At 42.2% G+C, this 18443-nt stretch overlaps 1 protein-coding gene across 18 annotated transcripts in view; it reads right to left on the bottom strand.

Annotated features, from left to right (window-relative positions):
* Positions 1–4179: 4179 nt before the first annotated feature.
* Positions 4180–18443, bottom strand: part of LOC130516790 (transcription factor 4-like) — a 128606-nt gene continuing 114342 nt past the window's right edge. For 10 of the 18 annotated variants that reach the window (XM_057018033.1, XM_057018036.1, XM_057018035.1 and 7 more), the window contains 5 exons: positions 12700–12823; positions 10416–10581; positions 8852–9081; positions 8411–8555; positions 4180–7895 (listed from right to left, as the gene is read on the bottom strand). In XM_057018033.1, the coding sequence (XP_056874013.1) occupies positions 7847–7895; positions 8411–8555; positions 8852–9081; positions 10416–10581; positions 12700–12823 (714 nt within the window). In that variant the 3' untranslated portion in view covers positions 4180–7846. Of the gene's footprint in view, positions 7896–8375; positions 8556–8851; positions 9082–10415; positions 10582–12699; positions 12824–18443 lie in introns of all 18 variants that reach the window. The other 8 variants (XM_057018034.1, XM_057018051.1, XM_057018040.1 and 5 more) reach the window with 3 other exon arrangements.

Below are 18443 nucleotides of genomic sequence, written 5' to 3'. Positions count from 1 at the left end.
TGCACACACACGCACGCACACACACACACACACACAGACAGACATATTCTTGGTGCTTCTCTCATTGTGAGGACCTTTATAGATATATTACATTTTCCAGCCCAATGTACTGACCGTAACCATGACAACTAACCCAACAATGACAACAATGTTCTCATTTCAGTATGGAGCAAGTACAAGAACACACACACACACACACACACACACACACACACACACACACACAAAACCACAAACAGTCTGTTGGAGTTGACTGACCAGGAGCATACAGAAAGGTCAGTATTCTGTGCCCTCCCTTCTGACTGATCAAAATCAAATAAATACACTGTAATTTATTGATAATAAAGATGAGTGAATACTTGGGGTTTCAGCCCAGTAGCACCAGCAACATGACAACAGCCAAACGTGCCCCTTTGCAGCCTTGCTTACAGCAATGTTGGTTGTTGTAGGTGCTGGGCGACGCCACCGTCACGCCTCACATTCCTGCAGCCTGCGGAGGAGAACACACCCAGTCAGCTGCTCACACTCTGGAGCCGTCGTACACGTCAAACCTGATCGTGTGTTTCATCACAGATCTCAGCACTGGTAAAGCCGCCTTCCCAGTCTGAAACAGCAGCTGAAATCCAGTCTCACCCACACAAATACCATCAACGTGACTCTGGGAGCTGGTTAAAGAAGCTAAATCAGACTAAAGTGAGACCAGATTCACAGGATCATGTCAGAATTTGAGTGTGAGCATTGATGGATCCTGTCAGATCACCCTAAAATCCCCCTGATCAGCTATAGCTCAGCCATGCGTGTCCCAAACTTTTTTTTATTCAATGTTGTCAGTAATGATGATGTTCTCTGTAAATCTAAATTTGAGGTGGATGATTATGAAAGCTTCTATGCTGTGGAGCAGAAGTAGAGTGACGGATGGAACGATGAGCAGGTGGTGAAAGAGAAAGTGACCAGCGAGCTTCAGTCTGGAAAACACAAGGTGGTGAAACGATGAATCGGGGCTGTAGTTAAAGCCCGGTGTTGCTCTTATCAACCTTTAGACACATATCGCACCACCACCACACACACACACACACACACACACACACACACACACACACACACATGAAGAGACTCATTTTTTGTGTGTTTTTATAAGTAGTACATATTAATGAATCACCCACTTGTATATATTTCTAACTAAGAATTAAACATGTTACATATGTGTTGTTTACAACTCCAGGAATGAAAGGGACAAATAGCCAAACGTGTTTGTGATTGACAGAGAGGAGCTGATGATGCCCCGATTTAAACAGATCACAGCAGCATAAAACATCATCTGTCTCTATCTGAGTGGACATTAAAGGTCTGGACTAAAAGAAGACTGTTAAGTCGTAAACTGATACATTCAATCCTGCTTTGACTTCTTCATGAGTGGGAGCCTCATCAGCTGCACAACACTGAAACTGACCTCCAGTCCACCACCTTTGTTTAACCAGTGGGGGGAAAAACGCTGTTCAGCCATGTAACAGGGCTCAAACGCCACCATGAATAAACAGCTTTGTTCAGGATTTATCCATATTTGCAGGTGTTCTCTACACGTTCATGTTGAGAATGTCAGATACGATTCCCATTCTACGCACTGGGGACATATTTGACACAATCGCCATGAATGTTAATGCAACAGAAACTCAAACATGCCATCAGGCTGCCGCAATCAGACCAGGTCCTCATGGAGCCACCCTCCTGCTGAGGATGGGCCGCAGGAGGAGAGGAAGGAAAACGGAGAAGAACATATATAAAGATTTTCTATGGTAGTAAAAGAACTAAGGGAAACAAAGCCATCCTGTTTTTTTTCTGGTGTTTTAGAAACACAACAAAAAACTGGGAAGACTAAAATCGGAAGTTGATATTCCAGAAAAAAAACCTTGTAGGGCTGAAAGTCTTTCTCAGAAGATTGTTAAAGAACAATGTCAAATCAAACAAAATCTTCTGAAGGTGAGGCCATGCTGGTTCCCTACAGGCACGAGCACATGGAGCCACAGTGATGAGTCAAAGACATAGAAAACTCTAGCTGGTGTCTGCCAACCTGGACAGGTGTGTTCCTGCAGACCTTCCCTGTGGGATTACTGTCAAAGGAAGACTGTTTATGAGGTCATGAGTCATTCCAGTGGAAACGATGAGGGAGCCTTCAAATATTGCAAACCAGTGCAGACAATAGTATCCATAGTAGTGTGTGTGTGTGTGTGTGTGTGTGTGTGTGTGTGTGTGTGTGTGTGTGTGTGTGTGTGTTCTTAGAATTTTTACATACTGAGTACCAAAATCCTCATTCTACTAGCAAAATGAAGACATTTTTGGAAATCGATAATATTTTGGGAGTGTTTTAGGGTTAATACTTGGTTTTAAGGTCAGGACGGTTTATAACAGGAAGCTCGTTCTTTATTATTCAAAAAGGAGGGATGTGAGCTGATAAGTTATACTTCTCACTCCTTTTTAAATGTGGATTTGGATGTCTTCAAATCAATCAAATCAAATCAATCTTTATTTGTATAGCGTCTTTTACAATCAAAATTGTTTCATGGCGCTTTCCAGAATCCCAGGGCCTAATCCCAGACAAGTAACAGTGGCAAGGAAAAACTCCCCTTTAACAGGAAGAAACCTTGAGCAGGACCAGGCTCATGTAGGGGGACCCTACTGCTGATGGCCGGCTGGGTAGAGAGGAGAGGAGAGGAGAGGAGAGGAGAGGAGAGGAGAGGAGAGGAGAGGAGAGGAGAGGAGAGGAGAGGAGAGGAGAGGAGAGGAGAGGAGAGGAGAGGAGAGGAGAGGAGAGGAGAGGAGAGGAGAGGAGAGGAGAGGAGAGGTCTTGTGTTGTTTTTGTCTTTTGCCATTTTTTTTACTTTAATAGTCGATATAAATGCTTCAATCAATCAATCGATTGATCAATTATCAGTCAATCAATCAATGAGTCGAGATTAGAATTCGATTTAGGTCAGGGTCAGGTTAGGGTTAGAAAAAGGAGCTGGGGCATGTGTTAGATCTATGAAAGTCCTCACAAAGATAGAAGTACAAAAAAAATACTGTGTAGTAGGTTCTGTATTTCTATTCTAAGTTGTGCAATTGTGTGTATATACTGGAACTAGGTTGTGTATTTTTGTGTGTGTGTGTATTTGTGGGGAGAATCAAACCTTGAAACTGAAGCACAAAGTGAAACTAAATCATCTCAATAATATAGTTTAACATAAAAGCAAAGCATCAAAAATGAACAACAAACACAACAGCAGCATGTTTCCATGTATTTATTTGATTTCTCTCCCAGCTGAGACTTTAAAGTTCAGGCTGCTTCCTCAGAAACAGCTTTTCTATCCATCACTCTGTTAATTCTGATGCAGAAAGAAGGAAAAACAAAGTGTAACATCATGTGGAACTAATGTATAGATTCCATGAGCAATTCCTGACCCCAGCAATTATTATTATTATTGTTGTTATTGTGTGGGGCAGGAACAGCGGTGGTGGGTGAGAACCTGTCTGTCTCTGGCTCTGCTTCCCTTCCTGGTGGCGCCGCTATAGACGTCCATGTGCTGCAGGTTACTGGAAAGGTTCTGGAGGCTGCTAACAGAGCACTGGGAGCTGTGGTGCTGCTGGTGCAGAGTTTATGTGTGTAGCCTCCCCTCAGGGCCGATATACGGAGACAGACAACACACACACTCACCCGTTCAGCCCCCCAGAACCATGTCTTTGGACCGTGAGAGGAAGCCAAGAGAACCCACGCAGATGAGGGGACTCAAACCCAGGACCGTGGTGCTGGGATCCTTTTCTGAACTCATATTTCCAAGTTAAGTGCTAAAATAATTTTATTTATCTTTTGCTTCCTATTTTTTTCAAACGAGCATTTGTGTGATTGCGTTAAGTGAAGAGTCTGGAAGAGGTAAAAGGAAAAGTCCCGCTTGCTACTGGGTCAGCTCGATTGTCAGCTCTGACTGAAGCTGCAGGATCTCTGAAAATAACGTTTCATCTCAAATTACTGTAAATGAGTTAGTCTGGTTTTCATGAGTGCTTCCTGCAAAAAAACAGGCATCATGGCAAACTTCTCCTCATCAAAAGGATCAAAGTGCTTCTTGATGTAGGAGATGTCTGAAGAAGCCTGTATTTGTTCAGATAACCCATTTTGACTTGGTGGGACACAAAGGAGAGCAGCAGTCGTTGTGAATTCAACTCATTATTGCAGTAAAACTGGTACAGAGTAACAGATTACAAAGCTCATGGCACAGTCACTGAAAAAGAGAACTGAGGTGTGTATGTACAACAAGGGGGGAAAAGAGTGAACATTTTGGCTAGTAGAAACATTGGGATAACATAAAGATGAGGATACTGTCCGTCGGGAGATGACTCGATTATACAACGAAGAGAAAATATGAAATAAAGCATCACAGAAAAATAACATACATACTTAAAAAACACATTTAGTACTTACACTGACATATTCGATCGGAGTGTTTCGCCTGTAGGTCCAATTCAAAAGCAGCTTTTCCCTTTGATTCAAAGCTGAATTTTAGCGGGAAACACCCGTAACCACAGACGGAACCTGCCTGAACGCCGCCTGATTTCTTTTTGGGGAAATAGCTACGATTGTTTGCTAATGATGATCTGCTCTTTCTGTGATCAAAACCACTTTAATCAAGACTGGGAACTGTTACACGTGAGTCTGGAATCAGGTGCTGAGTTTATCCACCGTAACCCCCCCATATATGAAATGGATGGACGCTGTCCGGGTGCACCGGATCTGCCTTTGGACACGTTTTCACCACAGTTTAGTTCATTCCGTCTTTCGGATGAAGCGGGCTGTTCTAACGGGTCAGTCTGGTACCGGGCCACTACACATACACAGGCTTACTAACAGAGCTCACCATCATCTTCATCACCTCTCACTGGCAACTCTTCATCTCACAGGAAATGTCTGATGACTATTTACACATTTCTCTGAAAAGAATGAAATAAAATAGAAAAAAACCCAATTAAAATGGTAATGTCATGAGGCATGGACAATTATTGGATAGCTTTTCTGATTTTTTCCTCTTCCTCACATAAACTATCAAAAGTGTTCCCCACAGAAAACAGAATGTTAAAAAAATATTAATAAAACAGCAATTTGGAAATTTTGACCTCACTACATTTTCAATGTGACACATTTTTTAACACACATGAATTTCACTTTTTCATCTTTTTACCAAAAGAAAAACAATAAACAAACAAAAAAACCAACCCATACAACATATTTCTAGAACACAAAATAACAACAGTCTACATGTAAAAATATAACTTTTACATACACAATTTTAAAATAATGGTAAAGTTTGCTTTTTTGTTGCATACAATTTACAAATGTCTATGTGTGGCTGCCTTGGAGAGCAGTGAGTGGAGCTGATGGAACTCCGGTCCCATTTTGTCCTGCACTGGGCGCCGTACTTGTCAGAGGGTGTTGTCATGGCAACGGCGGCAGCGCAATAAAGTCAGTTGAAAATTCGTAACACTGAGGGGCCTCAACAGCGTCTGCCAGTTCAGTCTGTGAGAAAATAATTCCTTCCCGAGCCAACAAAAATAGGAAAACAACAGAAAGTGGCACCCTCTTTATATATTGTATATATTTTGTACATTTATATATAGATTGATTTATTCAAATAGATTCTTTTGCAGTCTTCGTGCCTTCCTGTTGATTGGGTAGAATTTTAACCACGTCCAAAAATGACGGCCGACAATGCTGCCAGATAACTGATCATGGTGCTTTTTTCTTTTTTTTTTCTTTTTACATTTCTAATAATAGACATGTAAACCAGAACAGACAAAGAAAAAAGCAAGAGGAGAAATGATTTTTCATAAAAGAGAAAGAGGAAAAAAAAACCTGTTTTACAACATACAGCCACACACTTGTACTGAAGACTACATTGGCTTACAGACAAGCCGATCAAATATTGATAAAAAGCTAATAAGCTATAATACAAGAAGAGACGCGTTGTTCACCATGGAAACGGGGCCTGTAATGGGAATCGTTGGAATTATGGAGGACTCGTTGGGGACAGAGAGAGAAGGGACAAGCGTCTGTCTCATCGGCTGGATGCCAAAACACGCAGTTTACTTACATATTAGCGTACAGTACATTAAATACAAGTGAGCTGTTTTATCCAAAAAATACTTTTTTTTTCCTTTTCATCATTTTTTTTTTAAATTCCCAGGTCTGGTAAAAAACCTGACTGCATAGAACCTAACCACTAAGAACAGGTTTCCCTAAGCTTGCATCCTATTAAAAGACCAGGTAAATGTCGTCCTCTGGCAACTCGAATGATATGAACTCTAAGAAGGCACATTGGTACAACTGTGAATGTTGGGATTGCATCTGTGGGAATGCTTCAGTGGGGGTGGGGGCGGGGGACTCTGCCTTTGGGCTCATTAGGCTGGGGGAGAGCAGAGAGGACAACACTGGAAGTGGGTGGGCTAAGGGCCCCCACCTGCACCTCGCTGTTGAGAGCTCCAAGACAATCAGTGGACCTCCTCTTAATGCGAACATACCACCTGTCTGAGAGTTTTCTGGATTTCACTGTCAAATCTGTGGACGCTCATGTTTTTATGTGTGTTTGTCTATTTTTACAGCCCAGAACTGATGCAGAGGGACATCCAGAAACCCCGAATCATCTCGTGTCAGTGGCCAAAAACTTGAAAACATCATGACATGATTGAAGCAAACACCAGTCAGTGAAAACAGGATGTTACTCCGGGAGACGATGTAGTGGGAAAAACCAGTCAGGGGCAAATTTAGAGAAACTGACACAGGAACACAATGAAAACAACTTGTTGGCCCCACAAAAGAGGAATCAGCATCCTCCTGTCTGATGATTGTTCCCTTGCAGCATCTTCATCATTTCTCCCTCTCCGGCTCTCAGGAAGCCAGAACCCTTCTCAGCTCACCTTCTCTGGTCTCACCATGTTCAGGACACCAGGAGACACCATTCAAGTCACTGGGATTCACGGAATGTGCTAAATGTGGAATACAGGTGGCTTCAGTTCAGCCCTCCTCTCTTTCATTGAACCCATCTGTCCATTCGGTCAACCGTCCCACAGAGGGACACTTCATAATGTGACACGGACGGTCTGCCTGCGATTCCTCTGCCTGACACAACACTGATTAATGACTGATTATTTCGGATGAACGCCTCCTTCAAACAACAACTCTTAAGGCTTCTAATTTTAAAAAAAAGGTCAGGTTTGTTACAGAATATCAGACCCCCCCCCATGGGTTTTGTTGACCCCTCGTGTGGACACCTTTGATAGTCACAGAGCAAATAAAATTGTGTGTTCACATCATTTAGTGACTGCCAGATTTCAAATATTGGTTTTTCTCCTTCCTTCCACTTTTTTGTCTGACAGGCCGTCGGCCTTTAACACTTATAACACTTATTACTGATATGTTTTCCTCCATTTTGATCACATTTTCACCAACAAGTACACACATGTAGGTACGTACGTGCGCTGCATGCACATATACGTACCTACATGTGTATACGCAGCTATGTAACCAGGGAATGCTGATAAAACAGGAAGTGCTGCAGTTCCAAAGACTGTTGTCCGTTGCTTTGCGTCACCGTGCGTCCGAGGCTCCCGCGGTCCGCCACAGTGGGGGTGGGGCTCCAGAGGAGCGTCCAGTTCACTTCGGGTGGAGAGTTCAGAGTTCTCGACAGAGGGAGACGATGGAGAAGACGACATACGAGGAAAGTCAGGTGGCCGATCACACCGATTTAGCCAAAGTTCCAGATCGGTTGATTGGTCGGGCAGACGAAAGGGGCGTGTTTGATTGATCGCCAGGTCGATTTGAAGACCATCAGACAAAGTGTTCACTCATCATCTTGATGAACTCTGGCAACTTTGACCTACGGAGACAAAGAGGGACACGAATGAGTAGAAACACACATACGCGCGCGCACACCCACCCGCCTAACAGTGACCCCTGGTGGTCGCAGGATTTCTTTCAATTAAATAGTTGAACCCGTCATATGTTCATTAATGTCAAAGACTGGAAAATCTCTTAATGTGCTAACAAAGGTCCACATTGATATAAACATTTTACATGAATCCAGAGCAAATTATAACATTGTGTGACAGTATTGGAATCCCAGTCAGCCCAGTAAGAAATATGGTTGTCTGTGTGGATTCACTGCAGCTAATTTAAATTCACGTCTTGATTCAAGACGAGAAAATACCACGGAAAGTTTACATATTTGCTCGAAAAACATGTCATGTTTTTTTTCAGGATTACTTGAAATTTAAGAAAAAGAGCTTATTAATATTTTATATTTAGCTTTTAAATCTAAAGTAAGGGTAAAACAGCAGATTACGGCCAAGATTCTGACCATTCAAGGCAGGAGGAGATGCTGCTGCACTTTACATTTGTCCTAGGGGGTTTGATCCATCACCCATGGCGGCGGAGGCGTGGTGTGCCGCCAGCGAGAGGGGGGCCCCATCCGATGCCACTGTGACCTTCTCCTCTTCACGGCGCTTCAGACAGGCTGCCTTCGGGTTGAGGTTTCGCTCTGTGGACATAAACAGGCAGGGACGTTTATGGCTTTTTATGGCAAAATCCTCCATCTCTTCTCACGATGGAACCAACATCTGCAGTATAACGATGATCCAAATCAACCACCTTATATATTTACATGTTGGAACACGATGATGATGTAATTTAAAACAGAACTGACTGGACAAACACAAAGATTGCTCAACTTTTGTAAGAACCTTCTGAGCTACTCTACTGAGTACTACTAAGCACGCCGGTGAGAACCTTGAAAGACAGCATATCGAATAACACCACACTTCCTGTGACACTGACCTCGGACCTGTTGCTCCAGACTCAGGATGACAGCCACGGCCTGATGCAGGATCAGCAACTTAGTCTGAGGTTTGTCACTCTTCAGGTGCATCTGACACATCCTGCCCAGCTCCTTGAATGCCTCATTGATGTCTCGCACACGCAGTCGCTCCCGAGCATTGTTGGCCATCCGCCGCTCTCGCTCCCGTTCCATCTTCTGCTCAGGAGACAGGTCCTCATCATCATTGTTGCTATGGTGACCGATGGCAGGGAAGAGCAACAATGAGGGAGAGCGTGGTGGGAGAAATGAGAAGAGGAAGATGGGCACGTGAGAACCAAAGCTCATCACGTTCCGCCATGAGTAGAAGCTGGTTTCAACCTGCAGCAGAACCTGATAACAAGTCTGTTGCATGAGGTGGAGGAGAAAAGATCCCCACAACCACTTCTAAAGGCAGGAAAGACGTTCTGCTACACTGCTCCAAATATGCTTGTATGCTGCTGCAGGTGTGTGTGAAAACACACACTAAATGATAATGTTTTGCTTTGGTCTGCCATTTTCTCAGGTTAAATGTTAAAAAAATATCCAATCTGAACATGTTTAATATTCTATCATGCTGTATAAAACTTTAGTTTGTGAAACACAAGACATTACAAACATTCACACACAACACACAATAAGATCATCATCATCATCATCATCATCATCATTAGTTAACCGCCACCGGTTGGATTCCAAATGTTTCAGATTTTACCTTCCTCCAGCTGAAAAATCCGTGAAGGGAAATCAACACTGTAAAGCAAATTTGATCGCGTTCTGAATTCTTTTGCCTGAATTTGCATGAATCCAAGTTGTTGGTGGATTATTGCTCCAGTGCTGACTTCCCAGCTCTCAGTGTGAGGGAACACATATTTGAGAATGTGGACTGTTGGCTCTACTCTCTTGTGTGAGAAACAGCTAAAACCAGGCACAAGACCCAGGAGAGACTAAGGGAGGAACAGGCCAGACCGCCGGTCCAGCAGGAACCTTTGGCTCAGCTGAGGGCAGGGAGAGGTTCCTGCTGGACCGGAAGTCTCTGTAGGAGCTGATGTATTTAGCTGCTTCTCATCACACTTGGTCACTTCATCAAAGTCCAGAGGCTGGTTTCCAGAACACTCACAGCTTAAAGTCCTTCCTTGTGTCATTTTGAGACCAATTTTGTTTGACATGAGCAGTTTGTTTCAGGATAAAGTACTAATCTGTGTTATGATGGGGGAAAAATGAACTCTGTACGTAATTAATGAAAGTGTTTCAATGCCACAAAGGCAAGAGAAAATAAAAACATCTGTTTACAGCTGCTGAGTTTCAAAGCTGCATTTATAACACAGGTAACATTACTTCCTGTTTTAATACGAGCCTTTTCTCTCTACTCCTGATGATGCAACACTTCCACAAATCATCTGTTTTATACCATAAAAAGAAGAAATATGGAAGCTCTACAAGTTATTTGGTCGTTGGTGACACTTGGACAAGGGAGGCCTCTGAGCGTGCTGATGTTTTGAGCCCAACTTAGAGTTTTGATGAGAGTGAGCGTCTGAGGGGGGTTACCTAGATCTTGACCTATCAATAGCTTTGAGGTCTTTGCTGTCCGGGTCCTCCTTCTTTGGCTCCATGGGCTTCGAGTCCTGCAGCAGGTTTTCATCCCCCTCATCCTCAGACTTGATGTCTGAGCTGACGGAGGAGGTGCTCTGGCCTTGAAGGCCCCCAGACAGAGCTGCAGGGTAATAGAGGGGGAGAGGAGAGGCCATTAGAGCTGATGCATGAGACTTCTACATAAAAAAACAAACAAAAAACAAACAAACAAATATATATAATATATAAAAAAACAAATTGCATCAGGTTAGATATAATAAAAAATATCTTAAAACAGCAAATCCCACCCTTAAAAGGTATTTATGCTATGATGTTTTCTATCGTTTATAGTTTTTTTTTATAGGATTATAGGCTCGGGTTTTCTCAATATTATTTATATTCTTGATTTTATAATAATTAATTAGTTGTTTGATACCATTACTGGAGACTGCAGTTTGATAAAAAAAAACAATCCTTCAAATATTTAAAAAGATATTTTATAAAAGCAATTTTATTTACCTACACGTGTACAGAAGATTTTTTTGATTTGCTTTCATTTAAGTGTTTATTTGGTTTTTCAAGTAATAATTTTAACTCAAAGACAAACCTGTCTCACAAGTGGAAGTTAATAAACCTTAGATTCCCTAATAATAGAATTATCTGCTCAACATAATTAAATGTTCCCGGAACCTTAAAACTATTCTAGGATCCTAAATAATTTCCTGAAATAATTCTCATTCTTATAATCCTCAGTCACGATGCACAGGCACAGATTTGGGCTTCAAGATGGCGGCCTGGGAGAGTCCTGGTGCAGCCATGCAGCCTCTGTCTGCCTGCTTCCCCCAGAACAGTGCAGGCTTTATTTGACGTCTGTATGGATCTGTCATTGGGATGCTGCCAACATCTCAGTCAACAGAAAACACTCTCCTCGGGTCCCACACACGAGCTAGCGCGCGCTCGTCCGGCCGTCGGCCATTTTGAATCCCCGTCTGCTCGACTGAGGGCATTTTGTATGCAGCTTTGAGTGACGGCGTGTGTTTGGTTTGTGCGTGCAGCCATACAAGCGCAGTTTTGCACATAAACAGTTTCACTTTAAAAGATTGCGAAACTGTGAAAAGAGACTTTGTGCTTGTGACTGAAGGAACCCGGGTGGGCAAACACAGACACTGAAGACGTCAGAATGAGTTCAGGGGTAAAAAGAGGGCACATCTGGATCGTGGCTGCTGTGGTGATGGTTGATTTCCTGCTCACACTACATGCTGCACCATTTAGACTTGACTTAAAATATGTACATTACGCTGATTTCAGCAACTCGTGAATAAAAACAACACGGATCACCTGTCAAATCAATTACAAATGTGAATTAAATTTCTAAATCTCATCAAAAAGACCACATTAATGTGGAAATGTGAATAGAATCAGTAACATAAAATCAGAAATCTATTGATTTTATTTAACTAGTTTAAAATTTCAAAGTAATGAGAGGACACCACGCTGCTACTGAGTTCTTTAGCTGCCAAAAACATTTTGATGCCCTTTACTTACAGCCTCTAGACACCCTAAACTCTGTCTGCATGTGTGTGTGTGTGTGTGTGTGTGTGCCTCCCTCTCACCTCATTACACACTTGGCTCTGTCTGCCTTGAGCTGAACTCTGCTGCCAGCTCACTCATTTTCAGCCTCTAAAAGCAGGCTCAGGGCTAATTTGCTCCACAGTGTTCTCATATACACTCTTCCTCCTCCATATTCATATCACACACACTCACTCGTTGAGCTCGGGCGGTAAAGTTGAGGCCTGCCAGCTGAGGTCCGTATATCCGCCTGCTGCGCTCGCCTGAAACCTCCCCACAACTTTGCTTTTTGATCCTGCTGTGACATCTTTAGCACCTGTACCTGCTGTCTTATCTCAATTTTTGTATTTCATTTTTTGTGTTATATTTGAGTGGTAATTTTTCTATTTTTCATATATTTTTGTTTTTTAAATATTTTTTTGATCACTCAACATAATTTAAATGCAAATAATAATAATAATAATAATAATAATAATAATAATAATAATAATAATATAATAATAATAATAATAATAATGGGATGTTAACAGCATTTGTCCATCCGTGGCAGGTCCAGTAGTCAAAATTATCTATGTATGTATTATGTATGTAATGTATGTATAAACGTCTTTTTATCGTGACACATTTAAGTCCAAAGGCTTCATTAGTGAGTAGAAATGTCAAGTATATTGAGACTAAAAGGTAATCTTACCCCGGTAGGGGTCGGGCTGGCTGAGGTCTGGCGAGGTGGCGGACTGGACAGGCAGCTGGGATACGGACACCTGACCCGCCATGGAGTGTCCAGCACGCAGACTGTCTTCTCTGTGAGAGCCCACCTGCAAGGAAAAAAGAAACATATTTTTAACGTTTAAACAACCGAATTAAGGACAGCACAGAGCACGCGGGCATGCACGGTTTTTATTTTTACAGATGTAGTTCTGTATCTGACCTGTGGAGGGCAACCTCTGCCTTTATTAGGAGTAGAAATACACACCTACACACACGCACGCACACAGACGCGCGCATACACACCAGCTCCGTAAAATAGTCTCTGACACGCAGATTCTACGTTAAAAAAAACTAAATAAAACTGCAGACTAGTCTTTCTCTTCTTGTGTGTTGAGCAAAACACTGCAAATGCAAAAGTGTGCACGTCGGTGTGTTTTGCTTTATTCCATCCATCTGTCTGACACACATCACACACATATACACATGCACGCAACAACACAACTGACAATTATCTTAATGCCCATATGTTTAATTGTGGGATTTCTAATTCCCAGAGCAGTGAGCAGCTTCCAGCAGGGACTCACTGTTTTGGCACTAGATGGGTTCTGTGTGTGTGTGTGTGTGTGTGTGTGTGTGTGTGTGTGTGTGTTTGTGTAAAATGCCAGCTTTATCATGGCGTCCCGCGGTTCACAATCGTCTTTTTTCTAATTTGAACACATCAGTGAGACAGTTGCTCGATGCATTTTAGTAACAGATGATAATAAAGAATATGTATTATTTTATGTATTATTTAATGTATTATTTTAGTGTCTCTGGGGCTTCAGGATTCCTCAACACAGCAATAGTTGTTCACAGAAAAGCATCTTATCTAAGCTGCTATTTGCATTAACATACAGACCAGAGCAGATTTATTGGCAGTGAAAGTGTTAAAAAATGAAAATGACTGCAGCAGAACCACACGTGTGTTCTTTGTCCTTGTCCAAACCTTCCGCCTACATTATCCACGATGCAACAACAGCTGACAGCCGCTAACTGCTAACCTCTCTCAGTGATCAGGAGCGGCCTGCTCACTTTTCCTAACTCCCCTCCTCCTTTGGTAGAAAAATAAGGACACCTGAGGCTGGGAGAAACTAAACGGTTAGAAATGGTTTAGCCCCACCCACCGGGATCAAGCTGGTTATTGCGAACTATCTGCAGGTCATCCGTGCTTGTTGTTTTAAAGGATTTTTGCTGTTATTACTTGAAAGGAAAGGTGTAACTCCAAGTTTAATGTGACTACTTATAAACGACAAGTAAAAGTGTGTCAGAAGAAACATCCCTGGCCTGTTTTTCTCATGTTGTCTTGAAGCCAAAGTGTAAATAAAGTTGTTGTGAAAATCCACCTCCCCTCCCTTCTCCTGTTATTCCAGCTGGCTGACAGTGAGGTCTTGGCCACCACATTCCAAACTCCCCCCTCGCTCCCTACAAATATCACAAAATGTCGCCCGGCTTCGCTGCGTGCATGCTTGTGTCTCTGTCCTCTTGTCTATCCATCCACACGTCTGCTCGCTCCTTTATTCATTATTTGCCTCCTCTCTTTCTCTTTCTTTCCGTTGCCTGCCTTTCATCACCGGCTGGATTCCCAAATGTAAAATGTCAGCAGAGAGGGAGACAGAGAGGGCGGTGTACATTTTTAATGGAGAGCTTTTATATTTTCACAAGTCTTCCTTCCCTCTTCCTTCATTTGGTTCATCGAGGAGAGGAAGATGAGACAGATGGAGGAGAAAAATTATAAATAAATTACAAATAAATGAATGTGGCACATTTGAGCTGAGACAACAACGTTGCCATGCCCACTCAGCTGGGTTCAGGACAGCCGACTGGCAGTACCAGTTGACTGTCTGGGTTTCACTTTTATCAAAAGTCCAATATGTTGTTTTTTTTGTTAGCATTAACACCTAAATTAAACCTGCTGGAAAAAGAGCGCTGCTGGTTAAGTCTGATTTAACCAGTGGTGCTTTCAGGGATGCTCAGATCTCTGAGCGTTACACAATCACCTATGGATTTTGGGAAAATCCATGCTTCCTTGATTTAGGTTTAAATACACCGCAGGTGCTGGAGGGTCCTGGAATGCAAAATCCGAGAAAGCTTTTAGGAGGGAAGATCACAACATGTCAGAAACTCCACATTTTGATGAGCTCACACTAAGATAATTGATGCTAATGAAAAACTGTTCACAGAATCCTGCCTGATTATGTGATAAGATCTGTTGTTGCTTTGTCGCAATACAATACAATATAGTGACGCTAGATGGGGAGAATTTCAAACTAAAATTTTTTTCTTTGTTTTACCTTAAAAAAATGTGGCACATTTTGCTGGGACTTTTCCAGTTAGAGGATACTGTTCTTCAGAGGGAGAAATTAGGTTAACGGCCCCTCACGCCTGCAGGGAAACTAAGCTGTTGAACAAAGGCTACACAAGGCCATGAAAAGTAAAATAAAAATAAAGAGGATAAAAAGAAACTCAGAAAGAAATGAAGAGCGGTAATTTAAGACCAAGCATGAGTGAGTGATTGATAGTCGTGCACAGAAAAGGCAAAAAGTCCAGCGGAAAATACTGCTTTCCCCCTGCAGTCAGTAGAAACAGTCCTGAGAGCACCTACACACCTTAAACAAACTAATTTAGAGTGTAAGCGTCCCGCAATGACATTGATGTCTTCATTAGAATCCCAATGAGAATGTCATCAATTTTGTTGCCTGAATTCAGTCGATTCTCTAAACACAAAATGGTGCAAAGTCTCTCTGTAGAAACCGAATACTTGATAAAGATCACCTACACACACACACACACACACTCTCTCTCTCTCTCTCTCTCTCTTGTGCTCTCTCTTACACACACACACACACACACCCTTCACACAGTCATTGTGTGGTAATAAATCCATGGTGCTGTCCGTGGTGCTGAAGTAACATCTGTCTGTCTGTCTGTCTGTCTGTCTGTCTGTCTGTCTGTCTGTCTGTCTGTCTGTCTGTCTGCCTGCCTGCCTGCCTGCCTTTCTGTCTGTCTGTCTTGCTCATTGATATCGTATATTCCACATATATTGCTTTAATGTTTTATTCCAAATGTGTATGTTTAACATTTGTGTCATTTCCAATCCACAACCTCTTAAAACCATCTTAATACTGTTACAATAACAGAGAGAATATTTATGTTTTCCAGAGAAACAGTGAAATTTTTTTTGACTCTGCGTTAGTATTTCGTCTGGAACTCCAGTAGCCAATTATCAGGCTCATTAAACTTTATTTATCTAATTATCTTCATGACCACATGACTGCACACAAATGTCCAGTGGTGGTGGTTTGTTTTCACCCCAAATACACCCATTACACAGCTACTGGAGATAAACATAGGCTGTATGTTTCTACTCCAGGCTGCTGCTGCTTTTTTGATCCAGTTCTATAAATTTCTATGAGCTCAGATAAATAAAGGACCATTGAGTGTAATAACATCTATGAATGTGAATTTAAATAACACAGGTTATAATCCATTTCATTTAGTGGCTTAAATATTAGTGGAAACTCTCTGCGTAAACCTCCCCGTTTCTCATAGATGCTGAAAAAACCAGGGTGACCTGAAGGCACCGTCGGAGACAGACACTGGAGCGTCGCAATGTTGATACTGGAACACTGTCGAGGAGGCTAATGATGAGCACCAACAGTCGGACTTTCTTAATGTCAGATCATACTACAGATGCTAGCGATGCTTTTTCATCTCTCTCGGCTTCTCTCTCTCCTGCAATAGCGAACCACCTGTTTTCCCAGAGTTATGACCTCAGCCTGCAGGCGTCTCTGCCTAACACTGCCAAACTACATACAGCTGTGCGTGTGTGTGTGTGTGTGTGTGTGTGTGTGTGTGAGCGGAACATAGGAAGTAAACATGCCATAAAATGTGCATCATTACCAAACAGAGCTTACAAACACGGCAGCAGACAGAGCGCATATGTAAAGAAATATATGATGTGTCAACATAAACATCTAGACAGAGACGGAGATGAAGGAGGAACAGAGTGAAAGACGAGTGTGGAAGAAACAGCCTGGATGTTGATTTCATTTAGGACTTTAACATTTTATTCCACAAAAACAACATGTTATGTTATAAATATTAATTGGTAGCATCAATTAGTTAATTAACTGAGTTCTATTTGTAAAAGATGTATTTCTGTATGAAAACTGAAGCAGAGATTATGTTACATTCTCTTGATACGTCTCTGCAGGCCTGCATGCAGTTAATGGTCTAAAAACTGACCGGTGGAATTACATCATCAGTAACAAAGTTAATTCCCGTTGAAGCTCCTTGTGAAAACTAACCCCTACCTACAGTGTAAAAATGTCCCATCTTGCTCTCCTCTATGTAAATAACTGTAACTTTTTCTTCTAAATGTGCTTTAAATTCATTTTCTACCCATAATATTTGATGGTGCAACTGTAAGATGCTCCCATTGGCCTCATTTGTCCAGATTCTATCATTGTTCTGCCTGAGGGAGTCCCAGCGTTGTTACAACAGGACGCTTGTTCTCATGACATTGTGGGTTCGACCTCCTCACGCTCACTTCAGCCACGGAGGAGGAAAGATTGAGCGGGTTGTGTTCGGCATATTTGGCATCTGGCTGTTTGTCAAATTTAATTTGAACCGTCTCAACATTTGTGCGACGGGAGCCGACAGCGGGGAAGTTTACTGTAAACTCAAGCTGAGGTCCTCATTTGTGGTCTCTGAAGAATGTGGCCAACAGTGGTTCACACACCTGTGAACCTGCCACTTGGAGATGTGACAAACACATTTTTGCAGTTCTCTCGTTTTCCTGTTGATATTTGTGATCTAATTTTACCAAAGAAGGATGTTTAGAACATGAATTGAATCCTTTTATGCAAAAACCGCAGTGGTGAACTGTGCCTATTATATATTATCAGCATATAAATTTGAGTTGTGTGGAAGGATGAAGCTCTGCTCTAAACATTTCCTCTCTTTCTTTTGCTGCCAGACTTCAACAGAGGCTGTCTGACATGTTTCTGAGGCTGTCTGACATGTTTCCATGAGCAGGTAGTGCACAGGAGGTTGATCACCACCCGTTTGCTGCTAACAGCTGCCTGCTGCCTCCACCAGAGGAGCCCTCAGACAGCGTAGCACACACCTCCACTCAGGGCAACGCGCCACTCTAAAACAGGCTAATCTACAGACATAACACACAGGATTACTATAGAACTGGAGACATTTTCCTAGAGGTAGATTCTTATAGAAGGGTGGGATCAGAGTTTAATACTGGATGATTTAGATCACCGAAAGAGGCTAAACTAAGCTCATTATCTACAGATTTTAGATGTATAGATAAATGTTGTTGACATTTAAACCTAATAATAAATGGCTAATAATAATAAACAGTTGAAAATGTTAAACAGTTGGGATATTTCAGACTTTGGAAGGAACCTGGAAGAATTTTGTGAGCAGGTTAGAGGAAAAATACTAAACTACTGCTAAATAAAGGGAGGCCGGCTAGAGGTTCTACAGAATGGTTCCTGATTTTTTTTCAGTCAGAATGCAGGAAGGACAACAAAAATACATACAAACAGGAAAGAGAGAGAGAGAGAGGGAGGGAGAGAGAGTGAGAGCGAGGGAGAGAGAGACAGCTGGACAGATATGCGTGAGAAGAAGATAATCTCTGTGGGAGCCAACACACACACACACACACCACAC

The sequence above is a fragment of the Takifugu flavidus genome, chromosome 20 (genome assembly GCF_003711565.1).
Source record: "Takifugu flavidus isolate HTHZ2018 chromosome 20, ASM371156v2, whole genome shotgun sequence".
Taxonomy (NCBI): domain Eukaryota; kingdom Metazoa; phylum Chordata; class Actinopteri; order Tetraodontiformes; family Tetraodontidae; genus Takifugu; species Takifugu flavidus.
Note: the sequence above shows the minus strand (reverse complement) of the source record. Positions and strands in the feature narration are given on the sequence as shown.